Here is a 24,815-nt window from a genome sequence, read left to right on the forward strand (position 1 = left end):
TCCAACTGAATATGTCCCTCCTTCTCCACAGGGAAGATGCAGGGAACTCTTTTATTGCAGAAGGAGTGACACGGGGCTGGGGGGCTCTGAAGGAAAGAATTGTGTGGGATGAGTGCTTCCTGCTGCATCCAAAAATTCACTGCCAGGTCTTATGGAAGGGTTTATTTACACAACTGGTTGCTTTTCACCCACTCACAAATATCCTCTTACAGATTCCAGTCGTCTGCTCTCAGGCCCGTGTTCCTGCATGGCCTGCTGGAAAACTGTGTCCTGGTTTTTCGGTGGCAGGTGTTAATGCCATCAGACAGCACTTCCCTGTCCCCTCGGAGGCAGCAGCATTTCGGCATTTTCCCTGGCCGTGCTCACTCTCCATGTGGGCGGCAGGAGCCGCCAGTGTTCGTGCCCCCTCCACGGGTCGGGGAACGGTGCTCTGTGCTGGGGCTGTGCCTCACCACAGCGGCCTACTCCCAGTTCCATGGGGATTTGCAGGCCATTTACTGACTTGATTTTCCTTATGACCTCCCACATGCACATCTTCATTTCCAGTTCTTCCGTGCCAATGACTCCGTGACTGGTTTCTATGTTGTACTCTCACGACACCGAAGAACAGCGAGGATTCCCAGCCTCTCCTTTGCCTCACTGCCCACCCTGGCAGCTGCTGTCCTCGCTGGGCAGGACGCAGCTCGGCGAGGTACGCCGGGACAGCAAGAGGCAAGGACAAAATCAACACAGCGCCGAGCACCTCCGCCCCGGCCTGAAGCCGGAACCCGTGAAGTAGGTGGGGTGCTCGGGCCGGGCCCACGCCGAAGGCTGCGGCCTCGGGACGCCTCGGCGAGTGGGCAGAGCGGGCTGAGACCTCCGCCTGCCCGCCCGCGGAGAGCGCCCGTCCGGACGGGGCTTCCTCAGGGCCGGTGCCTCCGCGGCGCCGCCGGACGCGCTAGATCCCACCTCGCCCCCGTGCCACCGAGCGTGGATGCGCCGGCGCCAGAGCGGCACCGGAAGCGGTTGCCGGAAGCGGCCGTTCTGTCCCGCAGGGCGATGGCGACGGGCGGCCCCTGAGGCGCCGCCATGTACTCTGGTGCCGCTGCGGGACCGCCGCGCCGGGACTTCATCTCCGTCACCCTCGGCCCGGAGGAGGCGGTCGGGGTTGGTGGCTACAACAACAGCAAGGCCTGGCGGCGGCGCTCCTGCTGGCGGGTGAGGGCCCCGCGGGGAGCTGTGCGGTACTGGGGGTATCCCTGGGCTGGGTGTGGGGAGCACCTGGCGATGGGGGAGGGCTGTTAGGCGGTCAGAAGTGTCCCTGGGCTTAGGTGCAGCTGGAGTGTCATGCGGGACCTGGCGTAGTTCCCCAGTTCCGAGTCGGGCAGAGGCCACGGGCAAGGAGAGCTGGGCTCTTCTCTCGGAGTGCTCGCGGGGCTGCTCTCCCCGGGTTAGGGGTGTGTAAGGCGCGGGCTGGCTGAGTTATCTATAACCACGTCATGTCTTAATTTTCACGAACAAAGCTGGGACGGGGGGGTATACGGTAAAATCCTGCCTTCCGTTAGTGGACATTTTAGAGGCAACGCTGCTCTCTCTGGACAGGAATGAGGGGAGTGAGATTTGGTCTCTTGTGACTTTGTTCCCCGGCTTAAAAGGAGAGTCCTGTCTTCTGCCCTAGGCGAGTAAAGGGAACAGTTCTGCTTTCAGTTTGAAAGCTGAGTGTGAGGAGAGGGGTCCTCTGGCAGAGCTCTGGGAAGTGACCTTGTTTGCTTGTGGGTAGAATGGGCAGGCAGCTTCATGTGGGATGGCAGTCTGGGCTGGAGAGTTTTTTGTGGGAAAGTGAGTCAGAGGACAAGATAACCCTTGTTACAGATAGGGGATGATGTACAGTCACCTACAGAAGCTTTACAGGTCATCAGATAAAGTGTATGAAAAGCTTGTTTCTGCACACAGTCCCACAGTTCTCTTTTTATTACTGGCTAGAGAGATATGGGCCTTCATTTTATCCTTATTCTTTGTGAGCAAAAAAGCATTAAGATGGTGGTGAATGCCCTCATATTTTCTTGTTCCTTACTCCTACCCATTGCAAGACATCACAAGTAAAGCTTCTTTTCCTGTCCTACCCTGATGAACCACAGGGCTGCTGGATTTCAAGCATCTTTCTGCTATGGGGAGAGAGTCATACAGTTTGCCATGCAGGCAGAACTGAAGATGACACAGTGGGACCAGCATCTTGAAGTGTCCACAGAGAAGGGTGTACAGTATTCTTGTACAGTCAGCAGTGCAGGTGGAAGGCAGGAAATTGCACTGTGAGACTCACAGTGTGAGCACATTGACTGTTCTGCATGGAGACATTCCCAGCCTCTGGCTGTTGCTAAGAGGATGAGGACTGTGGGATTTGTGGGAAAGGTCGTTTCCAAGTGTAGCATTGGCAATGAAGTTCCCTCTCTGTATACCCAAGCCAGAATTAGTGAATTTCAGGAGGACTGTTGGAAAAGTAAGAGTGAGTGACAATTTAGCCTTTAATGTTTAACTCCAGCTTCTCTCTGTGTAAATGGAGACTAATGTACATTGGCATCTTTCAGGTTAATGTAATTTGCTGTCAGTGTTTCAGTGATTGTTGCATATAATCTAATGCTAACAATACACTTTTGCCCAGGACTGAACTCGAAAAGATTGTGGGTTTGTCTTGTTTGTTGTGGGGGTGTTTTACTTCATTTTCACGTTGCTGTAGGTTGGTGGATTTTTTTCTTTTTTTTTTGTGGTGCAGAACTTGTTCTGTGTGACAGTTCCCATGTTTGAGCTAGGATACCTGACTTCTCTTTCACAGATTGACAGAATATTCTGAGTTGGAAGGGACCCACTATTTAAGCAAACGGCCCATATGAGGATTGAACTAATAACTTGTCCAGTGATTGGTGTTCAGCTTATTTTGAGCCTTTCTTCTTTGCTGCAGTAACGTTTTTAGTTTTCCTGCCATTTTCTTCCATTTCAAATTTTGCATGTGCGCTCTGCAGTCCCTCCTCAGCCAGGAGGAAGGAGGCTTTTGGCTGACTTCCCAGTTCATAGCTGGGCAGGTGCTCAGGTCATCCAGTGGAGATCAAAGTCAGCCGTAGTTGAAGTTTTCTGGGAGTCTTGGCATTTGGCAGGTTCTGAAGTTCTTGCAGCCAGTGGCTCTTATGTTTTTGTGAGCTTCTTGCGCCTCGTGCTGGCTGGTTGATTGATTTCTGTTTTCTCTGTCATCAAAGAAAATGAGCAATGGATACATGCAGTTGGAAACAGGGTAAAATTAACCCTACTCAGTTTTGTGGGTTTTAGTCTGAATGAACGAATAAGACTTTATTTTAAACCACATAGTTTATTAATGTCATGCTAAATATTCTTTCTTTCACTTCTTTTCTCTTCTAAAGAAATGGAAGCAGCTGTCCCGACTCCAGCGGAGTATCATTCTCTTCCTGTTTGCATTCTTGGCAGTGTGTGGAGTAATTTCGTACACAAGCATGGGGGAAGCATGGAAAAGTATGTGTTCTGTACAGCTCGGAATTGCCAGAATGAGGTGTTAGAGTTACGAGATTGTTGTGGGTCTTAGAACCAGTTTTAATTTCCATTGGTAGTGACTGGGTGTACTCATTAAAGTGCATTTCTGAGATGATTTTATGTGATGTTTGAATGATGTAATGCTTAATCAAAAAAAAATTTTTTGTATGCCTTTTCTTTCTTTACTTTGACTCGAGCAATGGGTTTTTTTTAGTTGATGTCCTGGTTTCAGCCAGGATTGTTAATTTGTTGAAATAGCTGGGGGGGGGAGGGGGTGGTGGCTAAGGCCTGGATGTTGTTCTGTACCACCTCAAAACTCACACATTGCTGGGCATGGGAGAGAGGATAAAGGCACTCTCTGTGCTGGGGGAGAAGGGGTTCCTTCTGGTAGAGAAAACATGGCAGGGGCAGCCATCTGTATTCATGCCTTCGTGTAAATAGTTTCTTTTTCCTATACCTTTTGTTATTAATACTGTTGGCCTTACTGTTTTCTCACTTAATTGATGTTTCCAGTAAATTGTTCTTATCTCAATGTAGTGGTTTCACGTTCACTAAATTCTGGTCTTAGTACTTACTCTTTCTGTGGGAGAGAGACCAGGAGAAAAACAAAGCAGGCTCAACCTTAAAATTAACAAATAGTTTTTTTAACATACACTAAAAGAATAGAAAAAAGAAAGTTGGAAAAAAAACTAAAACAGAATGAAACTTCAAAAAACTCTCTTCCTTCCCCTTACAAACTGTTTACTTTCTTACAAAACAACATAAAGAGAGAAAACTTGTAATTTTCAGTCAGTTTCACTATCTGACAATAGTCTTTCATCAATCCTCTAGGGGAAGAGTCTCTCTTAGAGTCATGGATCCCACTGACAACTTAGAACAGTTCTCTTGTGGGTTTTAAAATGTCACAAAAACAACCACCCAGAGAAACCTGCCTTTGTGACCCTCCCAGGAGCAGTTTCCCAAGCTGCTGATGGGTCATGGGTCTTAGACTTTTGCATAGTGGGGTGTCACCTTTTAAAGATGAATAACTCTAAAGCAAAGGATTCTTCACTTCAAGATACAGAGATATCTTCTCACTTCTTCACGGGAGCAGAGGGCTTCTCATCTTTATCTCTGTTCAGACATCTTAAAGGATTAATATTACTTAGTCCATCACAAACATCTTTGCTTAAATCCACACACAAATAATAAAAAAAAATCATCTCCCCAAATGCATATCTTTTCCATGATTTAAAGGAATGATCTAAATATAGAGTTCATTTCTATGGCTCAAGTAAGAGTAGAACAACCAGCTCTTCAACCTTCTGTCTCAATAGTCTTTTCACTCTTGCTCTACTGACTTCATGCTCTTGTTCTTTATGTTTACTCTGTCCTTTCTTACTCTCTTAGAGAAGGGCTAAGCTCTGGAAGCTTCATGTTGCTAAGAAAGAGTTAAATGTGCTCAGAGTCTTTGTCTCTCTCTCTGTAGCTCATGGTGTTAGATGTTCAAGGCCACGCTGGTGAGGGAGGAAGAACTCACACAAAAACATCAGAGATCAGAGCACCGCAGTCTGGAATCACAAAAAAACCCAGGCAGAATCATAAATGCCTTCTCAGCCCACTCCTCGGTGTAAATTGGGGTGGCCTTGGCCCAAATGGCTCCCACAGCTCCCACCAGGGGCCCAGCAGAGATCTCTCCCTGCTCCAGAGAAGTCTGAAGAAAGTAGCTGTTGCAAAACAGCAACCTCTCCTTTCCCTGCCTTTCACCTGGGAGCCGATGGAATCCGGCCAGGCCTCAGGTCAGCTCCCCCCAAAATGGGGGGAGCAGCAAGCCCAGCTCGATGTTACCTGTCTCTCTCTGGCCAAAGGAAAGAAGGAAAAGGGCCCACCTACAGGAAATCAAGGGGTTTTATATGGTACTTCCCAAAGTCGTAGCTAACAATTTTCAGTGGTCAGAACAGATGCCAGTATTCCAACTAACCCTCTGATAGGTCCCTGTCTTTTCGAAAGCAATTCCCAGGTCCTGACCTGGAGAATTATTCTACATTCTTCTATAACTAAAAAACCAAACTGTACTAACCCATGACACTCAACGTGTGATCTTGGCTGCCTGTGCCTCCAATTTTCAGCTCATCCACTCCAGATGGAAGTGGTGGGGGGAAACTGACAAGGGAAAGAGAGTGGCAGTGTGGTTTTTGTGGTTTCAGGGAGCAGTGAACTGGGGAGTGCCATTCCTAAACTATGACAGTTGATCAAGATTTGAAGGTTTTGAGTGTGTTTTTTTATTATGTTTGTATGTAGATATGGGTACCTCAAACCTAACCACTAGAATAAGGTAATCCTCTCTTGGTTTTGACTGCCTGTCACTTTAGAAATTCCAAGCATTTGTGTAATACTAAAGCACGTTTACCTGTGATATTATAATATTAATTGTATTGTAAAACTGAAATAGTATCAATTTCAAAAATCATCATGTGCCTTTGAGCAGCCGCCTTTTATATTCAAGAGAGGATTAATACCAAAAGATGCTTTGTATCTAAAAATTAGTGTGTGTTTATCAATGTTTTGTGAATGCAAACAGGTTTTGGAGGTGCATCTACTGCTTAAATACAGTAAACTGTTATAAATTTCTAACTTCAGCCTTAACTGTTGATTCCTTGTGCTGAGTAGTTCTGTGTGTCTAGGTATAACAAACAAATCATTGGATGAACAAGAACAAGAAATTCCTAGATTAAAGCTGGAAAATCCAGCTGTTCTACCAGCACCCCAAAAAGGAGATGCCAACCATGGAGACTACCCTGAGCTTTCACTGCAGGTAATGTGAGAAGAAATTAGCTTTCTAATGCCACAAAAAGTTTGAGAAGGCAAACAGTGCTTGGTTCAAACAGTTGTTGTGGAGGAAGGAGTTAGAACTTGCAATAAAAGTGTGCTCTTGGTGGAATGCTGTCCTCTCAGGAGGGGTTTTGGTGTAGTATTTCTTGGCTTTATCTTTTACTTGCATGTTCTGTATGCTGTTTTTTACTCACCGCTCTGCCCAGGGGTGCCAGGACTTTAGGTCACAGCGACCTCTTACTTGAGGCTTCCCTTGTGCTGTGTGCATTGGTCTCCACTCTTGCGAGGAGCTTGGAGTCATGGCTTATCTGGGAGCTTGAGAAATCGCATCAGAAAGAGCAGATGATAGGAGGTTTTGAAGGGTTATGTTTGTGGGGAATGCCGTGGGAAAGGAACATCAACTGTCTGTGTAAATCAGTGGAGCAAAGGAATACTGGTTACTGGGGTGTTTGTCATGGATTTATCTAATGGATTCAGGGATTTTCAGTTAACTAATACAACATTTTGTATGAAATCTTTCCTTCATCATGCAAAAATGTACATGTATTACTGTATAGTAATTTTTGGTCTTTACACTGGTATTGTGGAAACTTTTTTTTGCATTCTTTTTGCTAATTCTTATAAATTTACTGTGCCTAGTAAAACGAAATCAAATATCTTTACAATCCTTTGTCACTGCCTTGTGTTAAGCAAATGCCTGGTAGCAGTAGAGGTAGTTTAGAAACAATTTATCAGTGTAAACTTAAGAACTGGATGATTTTACCAACTGTCTAAAGCAAACAAAACCACAAAGTGTTTAGCATACCTTCTATTCAGAATTCTCGTGCTGCAAAACAAACAAAACAAGATTTATCTGAATTTATGCTTAATACTGGAGTGATGTTGATTTATGGTTTGAAATTTTACTATCTCTGCAACTTACCAAACACTTTTTTTTTTTTTTCTTTATATTCTCAGAAGCCACCAAAACTGCCTCATGTTCGTCGCGGTCCTTCCAATCTTCAGATCAAGGCACCACAGAGAGACACGAGGCTGAAGACCCGACATGATACCATGAGGGTTGTAGAAGAGCTTGTCGAAGTGGATAAAGTAGAGAAAACAGAGAAATCCATTATCAGGTAGAAACGTTTCAGGCAAGGTACAGTGCTTTTCCTTTGCCCCTGCCAAGATCCATTGAGTGTTGGAGTGAAAATTTCAAGAGCTTTTTGTTTATGTGTCTGAGGTTATTTTCTTTCTTTGCATGGGTTTGCTCTCAGGCCTGGCCTGATAGCTGCTGATATTACTAGGCTGATAGATTTAATTTTGATGAATGTGCAGTTTCTCTGATTTTACTGTTTGCATCACACAGCTGCAGAGGGCTGGAAGCCCTGTGAGGCTGGCTGTATTTCTAATGCACTTAGACATTCTTAATGTTAAGAAGGATTCTCTGCGTCCAGAGGTTTCTGCTGTTAGTTGTAATAAATGTTAATGTTACAGTATCAATATAATAGTGCTGCTGCAAGTGTTTTTGTCCTGGGGCACGTTTGGAAAATGATAGCAGTGTCAGTGCTGGTTGTGGGTTGGTGCCACTAAACACAGTGGACCTAGCTGACCAGGCAGAACCAAAGGATGTGTACATAGTTGTGTGTGTGTGTAACATCATCTGCTTACTTTTTTCTTACAAGATATCTCATCCCTTGTACAGATTTAGTAGTATCTTTAACACATCTGTGCTTCTATGGTACTGGAGGTTTTTTGATTTGGGAATAAGCGAAGGAGTGTGGATATAGAAAAGACTAGTAAAAGTTCAGCAGAGGTTCTTCAGACTTGGAAAACAAGGCTTGGGGGTTTTATGTGTTTATGTTCTCAGTAGCACTGGCTCAGATGATCTGATCACAGCATCAGAACTGTGCCTGGCTCAGCATTTTGGCTGTCAGTATTGTCTCAAGGTGTTTTACTGTTTTGCTTGTGCTTGTGCTGTAACTCACAGAGTTAAACAGGTGGTAATAAGAGAACTTATAAGAGCAATGAAAACAGTGAAGACTAGTTACAAATTAAAAGAATGAAAGTAAGAAATGAAATATGGCATTTATCTAAGTCAGAAGACATGCTGACTGTAAACAATATAGACTTGGAAAGTCCTATAAGCCTGGTTCCCTTAGAAGTGTATAATGGGCTCAAAGGCAACATACCTATATATTAAATGGTATGGTTGAGATTGTTTGATCTTGATATGAACGTGGCTTGACTTGAAGTCCATTCTGAAAGACTTCTGACTTCTCCTTCAGGAGATTCTTCTTAAAAACCTTTAAAAACTGATTTACATGTCTGTGGTGGCAGAGAAGACTTGTGATCCCTTGAGAACATAGTTAGTGCTTTGAGCTTCTCATCCTTTCTGCTTAATCATTAGTTTTGGTGATCATTATTTATGCGGTACTATTTAGTATTCGTAGCTACTGTGGTCATTTCAGAGCTGGTAGATAACAAATTGCTTGTAGTACAACATTTTCAGGTGTTTGATTTATTTGAAGAAGTTTTTTATTAAATTCCATTGCCAAGACATTTAATGAAATTCTAAGAGCTTGTAACACACATTTCTTAATCAAATAAAATTTCTCTGCAAAGAGAATTTCTTTGAACAGAAAACTTACCTAGTGGGCAACATAGTTATTTGGATCCTTGATACAAAATCTAACTTCTGTTTTATCCAAGTATTGTCTGATAAAGGAAATACCGACATAAGTCCCATTCATTTGCCTGATTTTTTGTGACCACAATAAGTCTTAATTAGAGTCCCTTGTATTTGCAGCTGGAGAGGAGCAGTGATAGAACCTGAGCAAAACACTGAATCTCCATCCAATAAAATAACAGAACCAGAAAAACCTTCATCTGTGGAAGCTGAAGACCAGAAAGAACCAGGTAAATAGGACAGCTAATGATACCTCTTTTTTTGTTCGCTTTTATGGTTTAAGTTGTGCAATTTCTCCCCATACGCATTATTTTATTTATTTGTTTAGATTAAAGGAAACAGAAAGTGTAGGAGAGATTGCTTACCTAGAACATCCTAGTTTTTCAGTGTTCTTATTTCACTATGCCAGCCTTCATGCTTGTTAGTCTTCAGAATCTGAAAATAAATTTTAGAGACAAATCTTTGAATTACAGCCTCTGGGAGGAGGCAGGACAGGATAACCTAAAGAAGGAGAGGGCATGAAAGAGACAGCTTCCTTTTCAGCTGTGTCTTTCCTTCTGTTCTGCAAATACAGGGAAAGTGACTTCCTCCCTGAACTAAATGGAAGTGCTTTTAAGGCTCACCAGAAAGCTGCAGCAGTTGTTTTTGAAGTTGCTGCACTTGTGGAACAAAGAACCTGTTGTTCCTTTTTCTGGATTCAGAAACAAAACCAGGAAGTTCTGGTGTGATAAACATGGCATATTTCAGTGTGATGTATTTGCACTTTTTGCAAGCTCAATATTTATAAGGTTAGTTATGCTGCTTGGTGTTTCCCAGTCTAGAAGTCTTTGTTCATAATTTTTAAAAGCTTTATCTAATGGCTTGAAATTTTTCATGTTCAATGTGTAACATAAGCTCTACTTCATGGCAAATTGCAAGCAAAAAATCAGTACAACTGTGGAAAGAGACATGGTTTTGCCAAGGTGAAAAATGTAAATTTTCTTTCTATTTTGATATTAAATAGAAAGTTCAATAAAAATAATTTTGTAGAGGTGATATTGAATTTAACAGAAAGCAGTTAGAGAGGGAAGATGAAGAAAAAATGTTATGTGTTGAATTAGCTGAGGTTTTTATTTTTAAGCAAATGTATTCAGCACCTGAATTACCATGGATCTTAATCTGGTATTTCCTGACTTTCATCTCTTTGAGCTTTAGTGATACTCATCGACAACTGTGCATGTGGTTATTTTAATGTTTTATTTGCAGAAGTGACAGTTCTATTGCCAGGGAGAAATCTCTGTTTCCACTTGGCTGAATTGCTGACTGGAAACACTGACTGGTTATTCTGCAGAGGAAAGGCTGTTCTGAAAAGAATAGTGTGAGTGTGGTTTTTCCATTGCACCTATCAGTTAGTTTGGAAGAAATTTTATTTTCAGTGGAATGCAGTAAAGTGCATAGTAGAGTTCCATCCATGCCCTGCAGAAGTCCTGAGCAAGGTGCTGTTTCTCCTTTGCAGTGCCCATCAATGAGCGCCAGCTGGCTGTGATTGAAGCCTTCCGTCATGCCTGGAAAGGGTACAAGGATTTTGCCTGGGGCCATGATGAGCTGAAGCCTTTGTCAAAGTCTTACAGCGAGTGGTTTGGACTTGGGCTTACCTTAATTGACGCCTTGGATACCATGTGGATTTTAGGCTTAAAAGAAGGTAATTTTTTTTTCCTCTTCCATTTTTCTCTCTCTAAAATAATTCCTTAATTTCTCTTCAGGCAGTGCATGTCCAGAGTTCTTTCAGGGGAATATTTATTACATGTGGCCTATAAATTTAGTTTTCCTGTGAGTGTAAATACATACGTACATACATACATATATATATATGTATACGTATACAGAGTATATATATCTGGTAGAATTCTAGGGATGTTTTACTAAAGTTCCTGGTTTTTATTTCTGTACTAAAACCTCTGTGCCATTAGACAGTCACTGGAGGCTTTCTCCATCACTCTTGGGTTGTTTGCCTGTATGTTCCTTGCTTGTGTTTTATCACACCTTGTTGCTGTGTATTATTTGGTTTTATATTGTATTTCATTTTTATATTGGGTTTTGTAATGGTTTCTTCCGCACCCCCATTCCCGTGGAAAATGTAACATCCTGAGGTTTGTCCCTGCCCCTTTTCCCTGCCCATTCTCCCACACTGTCCCCTTCCTGGAATGTAATTCAACCCTGTTCCCACTCCCACCTTATCCCTGATTGGGCAGTGTCTTGTCCCTGCCTTTAGCTCCATCCCTGGATATAAGCCAGAGCAACACGCGGGAAGCTTCTCTTGACTCGGGGTCTGGGAAGGGGCTCCCGACCCATGCAGGGGCAGGACCACAGAAGAAAGACTGAATAAAGCCCAGATTTCCCCCCGGATCAAGTGCAGACCTTCCTTTGCCATCGACGGGGACTTGATCTCTCTAAAGAAAAAGGTTCAAAGCCACTCCTGGGGTCTTTGGAGCTCTGAGGAAAAATCCTTCCAACTGTTGTCTGTCTCTCAAGCTAGCCAGAGCGAAAATGGAGCCAGGGCTCCGAGAGAGAGACAAGCCACAATAACTAATATCAGTATTTCATATATGGATTTAAGAAGGCTGTTTCTGTAAGGAATCTATGGGTGCTTAGTACCTCTTTCCTGAATTGTTTTGCTGTCTGTATTTTTGAGAGTTTTTCTGGAAATGACGATGTTAAAAACCTTTTGAACAGAATTTAAAAACTAAGCCAAAAAATTTTGCAATTCTGTTACAAAAAACTTAAATGCTTAGTTAGTGTTTAAGAGCATTTTTTTGTTGTTGGTAGTTTGGGTTGGTTGGGGTTTTTTTTGGTGATGCATAGGGGTTTTTTAATGGTATTTAAAAAATTCTGGAACTGTATCTATTTAAACATGGTAGATAGCTACCTTTGTAAACTTTAAGTAATCTTGCCGCTTTTTCTGTCAAGATAGGAAGAAGAGAGCTGCCAGTGAGGGTAGAATAAATACTCAAAGTATTTCATGGTTCTGTCTCTTATACCTTTGAAGTTTGGGTAAAACAGTATGTCATGTGTGTGCTGTGCTAGACCTGAGCAGGCTATCTTGAAGTTTAATCAAGTTATCAGTGTGCTGCTCTTTTTTTTTCATAAAATATTGTGAATTGAGTAGAGTTTTTATTGGTATTAGAGATGTGTTGAAAATGGGTTCTTGATGAGGGTTTTTTTCCATTTTATATCAGTTCTGCTGACTGCCTTAGAGAGCTCCTGGGATTTCTTCAGAATAACAAATGCTATGTAAATGCAAGTTCTGTTTGAGGCTAGTCTTATCAGCTGATGAATGCAAAAGCAGAGAACTCTGCCTTTGCTGTTGCACTGATGACAATACTGATTGGAGATTTTTAGTAATTATTCTAAATGTGCCAAACATCCTGTATTTGCCCAGCATCCAAGACTGGAGGGTGCAAAGGCATTCATTTGCTTCAGAATTTATCTCCTAAGGAATGTGTTCAGTTTCTGGCAAACTGGTTGTTCTGCTGCTTCTCACAAGCAGGGGTTTCCAGAAGCTGTGAAATCGCTGAAATAGCTCAGCCTCCAATTGTGAGGGCTAAGCTGACTCATGCACCATGAAGAGACACCCTGTGCCAAAGCAGTCATTGTGATGATGTTGCTAAGCTGGTTGATGAACCTAATATGGCTTTTCTTTCAATCTTTCTTTTGAATTAGTAGTGTGATAAACAACCATTTTTGTTTCTAGAGAAAAAAATTGCAATGTCTTGCAGGAAGCAGGCTCCTGAGGACATTGCGAGGCTAAAGCTGTTAACTGAAAATGTTACCTTGTTTATCTTGGTAGATAACAGCTTTGGTTGAAAAGGGTTTAATTAAAACTATAAGGCTTTGTGGAAATGTAACTAATTATCTGACAAGTCAAATGGATGGATTTGAAAGATTTTAATTTCTGGACTATTTTAATTAAAAATTCCTTTATTTCTTCTTTCCTTAAACTATTAAGGACTTTCTGTTTTGGTGGATATTTTTGTCTGTATGCATCTGTAGTGTGTGCTGAATAAGAATTAAGCCAACAGTAATGAAACTTCTGCCAGCATGTGCTCTTCATTTTAATTTTCCACCTAAAATTATCTCTGTAGACAAAGACAACTGTCATCGATACGTGCAGTACTCATGTCTTTAGTTGTTGGAAAATGCCAGAAGTTTATAATTGAACTACCTTTTATGCTTTGCAGAGTTTGAAGAAGCAAGAAAATGGGTAGAAAATGATTTAGTATTTGATAAAAATGTGGATGTGAATCTGTTTGAGAGCACTATCCGTATCCTGGGTGGCTTGCTGAGCACCTACCACCTCTCCGGAGATAGCCTTTTCCTGGAAAAAGCTGTGAGTGGCTGGCCTTACAAATGAAACTGGGGTTTGTATTCCATATTGGACAAAGTTGAGGGAAGTTTCCTCAGAAAGTTAAATGTTGCTGCTTTTTAACAGTTTTATATTTAAAGTGGCAGGAAAGGCATTTACCATTAAGCTTTGAAGCCTGCACCTCTGCTCTCTGTAAAACGTCAAAGCCTTGCTGTGTTTCTCGCCTCTTGTATGTCGGCTCTTCTGATGAATGGCTGACCATCATAAAGTTCATGAAACAAAAGAGGAAATAAATGATTGGTAAAGGGTATTAGTTGTCTTTTGTTGCCCTTTCTGTGTGTCTTAACAGCATCAGCCACCTTGCTAGATCAGCCAGTGACTGCATGATAGGGATTGCAGCCTCAGATGAGGTCTGCAGTAGTAAGGACAAGGTGAAACTCTGCTCATTACTATGAATAAGTTAATGACTTCTAAAATTTCTTTAATTGCTTGCATCATCTAAAACTAAGCTGCTGTTCTATCTTTTTCTGTCTGCTTTGTGAAGAAAATCTAATGGGATGTGCATGTGTATATATGTATTTTTGGTTTGTTTGTTGTTTTGTCCTGTGCTCCTGGGTTTTCTTTAGAAAGACATTGGAAACAGGCTTATGCCAGCATTCAAGACCCCCTCCAAGATACCATATTCTGATGTCAACATTGGTCGAGGCACTGCACATCCCCCTCGCTGGACATCTGACAGCACTGTGGCAGAGGTGACCAGCATTCAGTTGGAGTTTAGGGAGCTCTCTCGTCTGACTGGAGATGAAAAATTCCAGGTATGGAAGAATCAGTTGATGTCTCTTTCCATTTCTCTGGAGCTTTGCCACTGAACTCTTGATCAGTACTCACGGTCTCAGGAGTCTATGAGTTACGATAAATAAGTTGTGAAACTCTAGGCAAGGGAAGAAAAAGAAAAAAAAAAATTCCATTATTTTATTGACTACCAAAAGTAGTAGCGGAGATGAGTAATTAATTTGTCTTCCTCAGAAACAGCTTTTAACTAAAAAAGAAAAAAAAAATATAAAAATTCTGAATGTGGTTTCTTGATACCATTTTCTATATGCAGAGAACAAAATGAAATGTTAGCACCCAAGGAACTAAAATGTCACTCACTAGATAAGAGGCTGAGAGCAGGTCACCATACAAGGAAAAGTTAGTTGAAATAGAAAGAATTTCAGAGATAATATTTTCCACTTTTCATTTGCTGATGTTATTATTTTGAACTGTATCCACAGCTTAGTGTTGAAGAATGCAGTTATTTAAAGAACCTTAGCTATCGCTAAATAGATTCATGTAGTTGTTATTTTTGCTGGACTTGTATGTTGCAAGTCCGAGTAAATCTGAGTGCTGTAGTACTGGCTTTTGAGTGGGCTTGCCTTCAAGGAAAGGAAACAGTTATAACTGCTTCAGAGTATTTGAACATACCCAGAACATCATATTTTGAGAGTCCAAAAGTCTGAAATCTTGAATTTAATATATTGCAGTGGCTGAACTTGATGTCCCTGCTGCTTATTTGGGGAAGCAAAGTTACAGATTTGTTACTGAACTATAGTGACTAGACACAGTTCTTACTCATTTATTCTCATTTATTCTTATAATTTATGTTTGCCATTTTCTTTCTTGTAGAAAGCTGTAGATGAGGTGATGAAGCATGTTCACACCCTCTCAGGGAAAAACGATGGCCTTGTGCCTATGTTCATAAATACCAACAGTGGGCAGTTCACCCACCTGGGGGTCTACACTCTGGGAGCCAGAGCTGACAGCTACTATGAGTATCTTCTCAAGCAGTGGATTCAGGGTGGAAAGAAAGAAAATGAGTAAGTTCTTTACAGTTCTCATATTGGTGTGATAATTAGGTGAGATGTAAAACTCTCTGTTGTAGCTGGCTGCTTAAAGAAAAATAATGCATGTGCCCAGGAGTCAGCTGAACTTTTTACTGTTTTTAAAAGCAAGCTATGCAGAGAGACCTGTGTTAACTTGATGAAAGAACATGAGGAGAGTTAGCTTTAGTCTTCGAACTCCCTCTCCACAAAAACCTTTTCTTCCTCAGGTCACCAAATGTGAGGAGTGTCACAGACAGGAGATGAGAATTAAGTCTTTTCAATAGCTATTGAGCATAATTACACACTTCTGAAACACTGTGGGCATTTCCTTTCAGCAGCGATGTTTGTATTTGCTGTGGGATTGTTAGTAGAAGGAGACAGAAGTTTGATGTTTGTGTTATCTTTAATTCCAGAATCCCAGACTGGTTGGGGTTGGAAGGGATGTTAAAGCCCATCCTGTCCCACCCCTGCCACAGGCAGGGACACATTCCACTAGACCAGATTGTTCCAAGTCCCTGGGAGACTTCCAGGCAGCCACAGCTTCTCTGGGCAGGGCCTCTCCTGTGCCAGGGCCTCCACACCCTCACAGCGAAGAATTTCTTTCTAATATCCAGTATCAATCTACTTACTTTCAGTTTAAAACCCTTCTCTGTCACCACATGCCCTTGTAAAAAGTGCCTGTTCAAGTTTCATATGTTTCTTTTATCTGTACTGCATTAGTGGAAGAATGTTTGCAGGGAGGAGAGGAGTTAAAGAGGGAAAAGAAGCTTTCCTTCAAGACAAGCCTGCATATAAGCTAATTATGATAGACCTTGTTAATTTCAAGGAGTTTAATGCAGACAGAGCAAAAATGTGCCTCTTGGAGGCATTTCTGTTTGCCAGAGCAGATGCCTTTCTGCAAAAAAGGCTGTCATCACTGCTCTTTCCAAGGCTTACTGTAAATGTAGAACCAGCGTCTTTGGGACCACAATGGCATTTTGTGAGCCTCACAATCAACAGGTTGTTTTCCATATTGAAAGTACCTGAAAACAAGGAAATAGGAAATTAGATACAGTGAAACAATGTTACACAGTGAGAAAGGTCAGTTGGAAAAGATTTGCTCAAACTCTTTGGATCTCCATCTTTGGTGGGAGGTACTATAAAATTGCTTGCATAACCATTCAGACAATCTGATGTAATTGAATCTGCCTCAGAGCAGAGGGCTGAAGTAGAGACCTCCAAGAGGTCCTTCTCAGCCTAGATTTTCTGTGATTTCAATAACTGCTTCCAAGGATTTTTTGAAATAAAATCTGGTTATTGCCCAGAAACAGTTGCAGTTGTTTTCTTTAGTATTTGAATAAGCACTATAGTATTATTATTTACTTTTCAAGTAAACCCACTATTGCTACATGGTAGTGACAACCAATTAATGTCGTGTTGATGATTACTGAGGGTTTTTTAAAGTTTTCACGTTTAGTTAAATATTACTCTTTAGACTGAAATAACAGTTGCCTAAAAGATTGTGCTGAACATCAGCTATGACCTATTATGTTCTGACTGTGTGCATGCGAGCCAAGTGGGAATGATTTTTTTCACAGGCTGTTGGAAGACTATATGAGAGCCATAGAAGGAGTGAAAAAGCATCTTCTTCAGAGATCAGAACCCAGGAAGCTTACTTTTGTGGGAGAGCTTGCTCATGGCCATTTCAGTGCCAAGATGGTAAGAAATGTAGCTGCAAAAGAAAACAGAAAAATTGTTATAAAATTTAAACGTAACACAGAGGCAAATGTAAAACTTTTCTCTCTCAAAAACCAAAACAAACAAAGCAAAGGCAAAAAAAAAACCCGCCAAACCAACAAAAATCTGGAACCCAAGACAATATATACATACACATCTGTCCAGTATGATGGCAATAATAAGTAACTGCCTTGTAGATACTAACCACATGTGCAAACTGGGGCCTTCTCTAGGAGTTATTCTAGTAAACCTATTTTCTTCCTTCAAGACTGAACATTTTGGTGCTGGAATTAAATTTTCTTACTCTTCTTTCCTTTTTTTTTCCTGTTTTGATCATAAGATTCCAGTGTCTGAAATTGTTGAGATAATACCTATTTTACATAGTATTCATTTTCCATAATTCAAAAATACATGTAGACACTCGCATACCTGTGTTTTCAGATTTGCCTTTAAAATAAGCATGTCATCTAATACTGTATTATGGGGTTAAAAAGAAAATTAATAATTTTGGAGGTTTCTGTTCATTTATGACATCTTTATTTTCCTATCTGAAAGATTATGGAGTAAAACAGTATGGTGTTTGATGCAGGAAAAACTGATTGATCTTAACCCTCTGCTCCTAATTTGTGCATTTTAAGATCTTTCAGTTAAAAATCTCATGCAGTGCAGGTTATTGTATGTGCATGGCTTGTCTGAAAGACAAGTGATGTATTATTAATGCATGTATAGCCTTTCCTGATGTAGTATTTTTAAGATACTCAGTTCTAGTTTTCAGCATGTGAATCTGAATTTCCCAAAAGTGTGCCAAAAAACGTGCTGTGAGTAACACCAGAGTCTGGGTTTTGGGAAGAGGGCCTGCCCCATCCCAAGATAGGACAGAGTTGAGTTGAGACAGATTTTGCTTAGGTATCTGTACATGTCAGAACACTTCCTTCTGTTTCAGGGAGTCAGAATTTTGGTTTTAATCCATTATTATTGGGTGAAAGGTTGGACAGGTCTCTTACCCTGGCCAGCTGGAAAAGTGGGGGATGTTTGGCTTCTATGTCTCTGCTGACCTTTACAACCCTCAACTTTCCTAAAGGACTGGACAAAGCTTTTAAAGGTCCATGCAGTGGCATCAGAGTGGTTTTACTATGTTTTTGGGTGATGAGGCCCGAGCTTTGATTCTGAATGTTGAGAATCATTTGAGATCCCATATGTGACATTAATCTGCAGTGCTTACTTTCTTATATCAATGGTAGATTAGCCCCAGAATAAAGACAACCAAGCCTTTAGGTGGTTCTGTTGACACCCTGTATGAACTGATCAAAATGTATGCTTCTGGTAAACCAAAAGACACTCTCCTTCTCTTCAATATGACCTGAGACCTTTTTTTTCCAGAAACCTGTCATAAAAACACATTCTTGTACATTTTTGAAATCAACAATTTCTGATAGTGCTGCCTGCCTCATGTTACATTCCATGAGATCGTTAAAAAGTTACCCTCAAGTTGTTAGTACCAGAAATGTGTTTTGAAGAAGAGAAAAAAAATTAAAAAGACAAAGGCGCACCCCCCTACATCTCCTTCCTGTTTGATGTGTAACTTCTGAGTAAGAGTTGTCTTGCCTTACAGGATCACCTGGTTTGCTTCTTGCCCGGAACTTTAGCACTGGGAGCTCACAATGGACTGGCTGCTGATCATATGAAATTGGCTGAAACTCTTATAGAAACCTGCTACCAGATGTATGCTCAAGTAGAGACAGGCCTGAGCCCAGAGATCGTACACTTCAACCTCCATGCACAGAAGGGCCACAAGGATGTGGAAATCAAGGTGAGCAGATAGCTGGCCTGAACTCCAGTGCCATGGTTTCTCCGTAGCTCTCTTCTGCTGTTGAACTCCCAGCCAGTTATTAGGGATGGGGTTTGTTGTGGAGCAGTTAATTCTTTTGCTGACTTGCCTCTGTACCCTAGGCTTTGGTTTTAGTTACCCCAGCGGTATATTTAGAAGCTGACTTACGTGTAGCAAACTCTCAGGAGCAGATGGAGATGTGAATAATTATTTTTCTCCTTGTGTGTATATCCTTGAAGAAATTCCCTGTCTGGAATACTCTTGCCATTTTTTCTCTTGCAGCCTGCAGACAGGCACAACTTACTGCGACCAGAAACTGTGGAAAGCCTTTTTTATATGTACAGATTCACTGGTGATAAGAAATACCAAGACTGGGGCTGGGAAATCTTGCAGAATTTCAACAGATACACCAGGGTAAGGTCGGATTATAATGACCTTGTTCTGTCAGGACTGTATTTGCTCACTTGCTTTCTAACACCAGCTTTGAAAACATGCTATGTTTCAAGATTCATCAGATAACTGTGGGAGAAATTTGTAAGTATATAGAGAAAAACTGTCTTCTTACAGATGGAGATACCCTGCTTAGTCCATATAGTGAAAGAACTTGTATTACATTGGTGAAAAAGTGAAATGCAGAAGCTGTAGGCAAGACTACCAAAGTATTAGTATCTGTAGCTTTTAGACTATGGAAGAAGGACATAGCTGGATTGAAGGGACTCTTCAATTAAAGCTGCCAAATTAAAAAAAAAAGCACAAAATGGCATTAATGGTTTAATAAAAGGTTTTTCTCTTCATTCTGACTACAGCGCTTGTGGAGATGCCACTGATATGCTGTGAAAGTGTGGCATCAAGTATCATTTGTCTCTTCTTAAGAGAAATGGATACAAGGCTTGGGCCAGCTCTAATGTAGAAATTGCCAGTTCCTTTCTGTGTATTTGTTCTTTTTGATACCTCTCTGCCCTGAACACAAATGGATATTTTGCTTCATTTATCATTGTGGTTTCTTTTAAAATGCAATGAGATTTTTTTTTATCACTGGAGCTTTATATATAAATGAAAACTAGGTATGAAATGAACAGCATGAAAACACGATGATTTGTTACTTAGCACTTACCTTCTCCAAGAGCATCTGGATGTTAGAAAGTAAAAATTATTTTAGATTATGTAGAGATACCTTTTTTTTTTTTCTTTTTTGCACAGGTTCCTACAGGTGGTTATACTTCCATTAACAACGTTCAGAATCCGAGTAATCCAGAACCACGGGATAAAATGGAGAGCTTCTTCCTTGGGGAAACACTCAAATACATGTTTCTGCTGTTTTCAGATGACGTAGACTTAATCAACCTTGACAAATACATCTTTAACACAGAGGCTCATCCACTCCCTATCTGGGTGCCAGCATAGACTCTGCATCAGTGGATCTTTCAGTGGTGGCATTTTTATCTTCAAGTCACTTTACTTTTCAGGGTTTGAGGAGAGATGCTATAATGCACCTTTTTTGACTTCAAACAACAAACAAAACCTTTGGGAAAAGCATCTCAGTTTGAAGAAATCATGTCAGTCTTAAATACAATCCCTGGTTCTGGGATGGGTAAAGCTGTGCCATATGAAGCTGGTTTCCTTGGTACTGATGATGAGGTTCAGAAGGTAATTGTAGTGTGGACCATGACATTCTCTGGGCTCTGGTGATCCAGAACTCACTTATGTCAGTGTTACTAAATGCACATTAAATACTGGAAATGCAGCGAGTTGGCTTAGGGCACAGCGTTGTTCCTGGAGAGCAGGAATAAGCCTACAGTTTTCTGGTTTATTCTGAATTCACTGAAATACTGGATTACAGACCCATTCCTTTGTCAGATTGTGACAGTGGTTCAGGTAGAAAGTGGAATAAACAAAGAGCTGTAGTGGTGTCCCAGGGAGAAGCTGTCAGTATTGCTGCTGGTACTCTGATCTCATTCCAAACTCCCAAGCTATGCTGCATCACCTTAAAAGGAGAAGGCAGCAGAGCATCTGTTGTGTATAGTGTCTTAGTTTTGTAGAGTACTTTGAAGAGTCTGTTCAAGCTGTGGCTGAAATGAATGGTGAAAGAGGATTTGCTGCTGGTTTGGCTCAAAGTGGTATATAATTTTGTAGCGGTATTGCAGTTTTTTAACTTCCCTGCAGGAATGCAGGAGATAATGTGAAATTCAAGTAAAACTAGATGTGCATTTTATATCTTATTTCCATCAGTTAGACTCAGGTATTCTGACTGAAAGCTGCTTTCTGAGGCTGGGCACTGGGAAAGCTTGTGAGCATATTAGGTATCAGCCTCCTTCTGTCCCTTCCTGTTCAGATATCACAACATGGGTGTTTGTTGATTCAAAATAAGCTTACAACTGTACAGCAAAGTTCTTGCTTTTCATAATTTCTTGGACTATGGAGAAATTTTCAGCTGTTTTTTTTTTTTTCTTTTGGAGTACATTGGGTATTTTCAGCAGTAGTGTTGAAAGCAGACAGTCTAAAGGTATTACAGCAGTTCTAGGCCCCAGTAGAATTGGAGAAATTAATTTCAGTTACTTGAAAACAAAGTAGACCCAGGTTTTTAAAGAATCTTATATGAGCCCTGAGATCTTTCATTTTTATGTGTGCACACTTAGAGATTTTAAGCCATGAATTGGGAAATGAGCTTTCTAGAGTGCTTTTCCTTTTGAATTTGGACTTGGACAGTCCTGTATTCACAGATAAGATCTCAGAAATGTGATTGTTCGTATTTCCAGAAGAGGTTGGTCTCACTCGAAGTCTCTTTCCCCCATGGCACTGGGTGTCATGGGCAGGGCCAGGAGCTGCAGTCCCCACTAAATCCAGGGGTCCCATGCCATTAATGGAGCTGACTGAATTTGACTGTAATGATTCATTTTCCAGTGGCTGAGGGAGGTATTTTATAGTAATTGTAACCTTAGATTTGTAAAGGAAGATGCCTCTTTATTTGTTTTATGCTGGTCCATTCTGTTTGCTGGAGTTACAAGTTACTCTTGGGACCACTGTTTAAGTCTTTTATATTATATTTATCATTCCATGAACTAATGGAAATGGGCAAATTTTACAAATTATTTAAATGCACATTTCTTTGTCATCAGAGGGACCCTGTCCTGTGGTTGACAGGACATGACTATTCAGTGCAGAATGTTAATGTTCCTTCCATTCCCATGCCAGCAGTAACTCTGAGAGAGCTTCTCACAAGTGCAGTGGAATCCAGTCCCTATGGCCTTTGGCTGCACAACTGATTTGCTGCCAAGGCTTCTGTTTTCTTTGGCACAACAAATGAGGATAGTGCAGGGGAAATGTGGAAGGAAACAACCTTCAGCTTTTTTTGCTCCTGAAGCAGGTTTGTGCTGCTGAGGAGCTGAGCTTTGGTTAAAAGCTAAAGGCTTAAAATTGGAGACTAAAGAAAAAAAAAGAAAAATATAAATTCACCGACACTACCTAGGTCCTGCTGACATGTGTTGCTTTGGCCTTGTGCCTTTGAACAAAGCAAATCTTGGACCTTTAATTATGACTGTGCTATGGATTGTAAAACTTCAGAGTTCATTGTTTCACCCAGAGAGCTGCCTGACAGAGGCAAGAGAGCTTTCTTAGAAAATGGAATACATATAAATGCTTACCAGAAGCCTTCTGGTTTTGAAGGTACGTAAGTCTTTATGTTAATTGATTCTACAAATGCGATTTTGGGAGTCTGTGTAAAACTTTTTTTGCCTTATGATTGGCTTGAGAGTAATAATTCGTTTCCTAATGAGTTGAAGGAGAGAATAATAAACTGTCACTTTCCCAAACATGTCTTGTCTTTTAGCTGAGTCTGTTGGCCCAACTGATTTCTATCTAGTTCTTCTTGGGACATGCAGTCTCCTCAAAATGTGGCCTTACATTTTGTCCTCAAGCCTTTAAACCTGAGGTTCAGATTGTTAGCTCTCACTCCCTTTGATAACAAATGCTTGTTTCAGACCCCTATTATCATGTGTGAAATAGCACAAACTAAATAATCTCAACAACGCTCATCTGTTCTTTTGCAGAGATAATTTTAATTGCTTATTTATTTTCACTTTCTTAATAAACTCTGAGCTCCACAGCCTATTTCTGTCCCGTGGTGTGCTCCCCCAGTGCAGCAGAAGCTCAGAGTTTCCTTGTGGTTGTTTCAAAGCTTGAACTGGGTCCATAATCCACTTGGGTGTTTCTGCATGCTGGGACACTCTTGGCTTAAGTGTTGTGGGAAGGCCACCACTGAGCCAGGGATTCTGTCCTTCACAATGGAAAGCCTTGGGCTTTCACTGAGAGACAGGCAGAGCCACAGAGAACTGCATCACTGTGGACTTAAGAGTCTCACACTTGGGGCCTTGAGCCACAGTTAAGGAAATACTGACCTGTTTGGTCAAAGAAAATTTGGCAGATGGATGGGGCACTGTTACCATCTAATCCCTGACCTTTAAAAGCTGAATTCTCACTACAGGTCTTAGAAACTGGCAGTTTTGCAAGGTCCCTGGTAGTGGCTGCCTGCACCCTTGTGTTTTGCAGGACTTTGATGTAACAGGATTTTCAGTATTCCATGCCAAGCTCAGGTACAGGTCTATTTACTCCTCCAACGAATACACCCTGTTTCCTGTTCCATGCCAGTGTGATGTTGGCAGTAATGACAGATAAATACAGGAAAGGTTTTTGCAATAACACATTTAGTTTTCTACATTTTTCCTGCACTTCGGGATTTGCCTCAGCTGTGCTCTCAGAAATAGCCCTGCAAGGGAATTCAGCTCCTGATTGCTAGTGCCACACTCAGTATATTTAACAGGATCAGTAAAACTGACATGATGGGGCAGCTTCATGAAGCGTTTTGCTTCAAGAGGAGGAGGTAAGATCTTTCTGACTTAGGATTTAGGCAGAAAGAGTTGGGGGGTTTTTGGTCTCTGAAATACTGCTGGAGATTGCTGTCCAAAGCTGGACGCCTCTGTCCACTGGAGCCCAACCCTGAGTTCCTGTTCTGTATAATGTTTCAAACTTGGCTGCACTTACTGTGTCAGTAAATGATGATAGAACAAATAAGCCTTTGTTCAACAGCCTCACAGGTGCAGGCCTTAAGCACAGGGGCTGCACCTGTGGTCTGGTCTGGGGTCTGCTTACACGTCATTTTCCTTGTGTGGCCCTGAAGTTCAACCAGGAGCAGCATCCCCATGATACTCAAGAGTGGTGCTTTGGGGCTCTTCTCTTCAGCTCAGACAGCACCACACAACAGGGTGTTCTTTTTACCTCCCATGCTCAAGAATTCAAAACACGGATGTTGGTGGCACTGGCTTCTACCATGATTTCTTTTATAGCAGTGTTCATCTGTCCTGGATGTCCATGTGTATTATCTCTGCCATAGTATCTGAAAGCCTTTCATATCAAACTATGTGTATTCCTTTGGAATAGTAACTATCTGTAAGAGGAAAATAAGAGCTCAGTATAGTCCAGTAGAAGGGGATTAAAAAACTCATTCTTCTAGAAGGTCAGAAGATATGCAGCCCTGCTTTCTCTCCAAAGCACAAACCCAGCCCTGGTGACTGGAATGATTTGCAGTGACTTCCTAAAACACTTTTCCCTGAACCTGGCTATGTTCATACACTGCTGGGCTGGCGATCACTGGATGCCTGCTTATGGGTGTGAAGGGTGCTGTTTGAAGGGAAATAAAAGCAGGATGCAATCCTTGCTCTGTTTTGTTGGTTTTTTGTTTTGTTTTGGTTGTGGGGTTTTTTGTTTTGAACAAAAAGAACAGGGCAGAGGTGGGTGGGACAGATCTCAGCACCCAAATACTGTGAAACACCAGCAATGGCTCTGGGAAACAGCTCTGCTGTGAACAGGAAGGGCCCAGCAGTGCAGTCACTGACACCAAGCACCACTGTGACTGTGCTGCACAACCAGTGGAGACCTTTGGGGACTCAGGAAACCTCTTAACTCACTCATAAAAATCACTGTAAAGTAAAATCAACAGTGGCAGACAGCTGAGTACCAAGAATTAGTATTGTGACAGTTACGCTAGTAATTATCGGTGCTTAGTTAGTCTAGTAGGAT

The 24,815-nt window shown here is 41.5% G+C and overlaps 1 protein-coding gene across 1 annotated transcript; it reads left to right on the forward strand.

Annotated features, from left to right (window-relative positions):
• The first annotated feature begins 1,001 nt into the window (after positions 1-1,001).
• MAN1B1 (mannosidase alpha class 1B member 1) lies at positions 1,002-24,452 on the forward strand. Its single transcript, XM_040083502.1, has 13 exons — positions 1,002-1,197; positions 3,390-3,498; positions 6,180-6,310; positions 7,285-7,445; positions 9,116-9,225; positions 10,491-10,676; positions 13,213-13,361; positions 13,964-14,152; positions 15,003-15,193; positions 16,777-16,897; positions 18,528-18,725; positions 19,026-19,157; positions 19,944-24,452. Exons 1-13 carry the CDS (start codon positions 1,069-1,071, stop codon positions 20,145-20,147), a joined length of 2,010 nt encoding a protein of 669 aa, XP_039939436.1. The 5' UTR covers positions 1,002-1,068; the 3' UTR covers positions 20,148-24,452.
• The last annotated feature ends 363 nt before the right edge of the window (positions 24,453-24,815 follow it).

The sequence above is a fragment of the Hirundo rustica genome, chromosome 20 (assembly GCF_015227805.2).
Source record: "Hirundo rustica isolate bHirRus1 chromosome 20, bHirRus1.pri.v3, whole genome shotgun sequence".
NCBI lineage: Eukaryota > Metazoa > Chordata > Aves > Passeriformes > Hirundinidae > Hirundo > Hirundo rustica.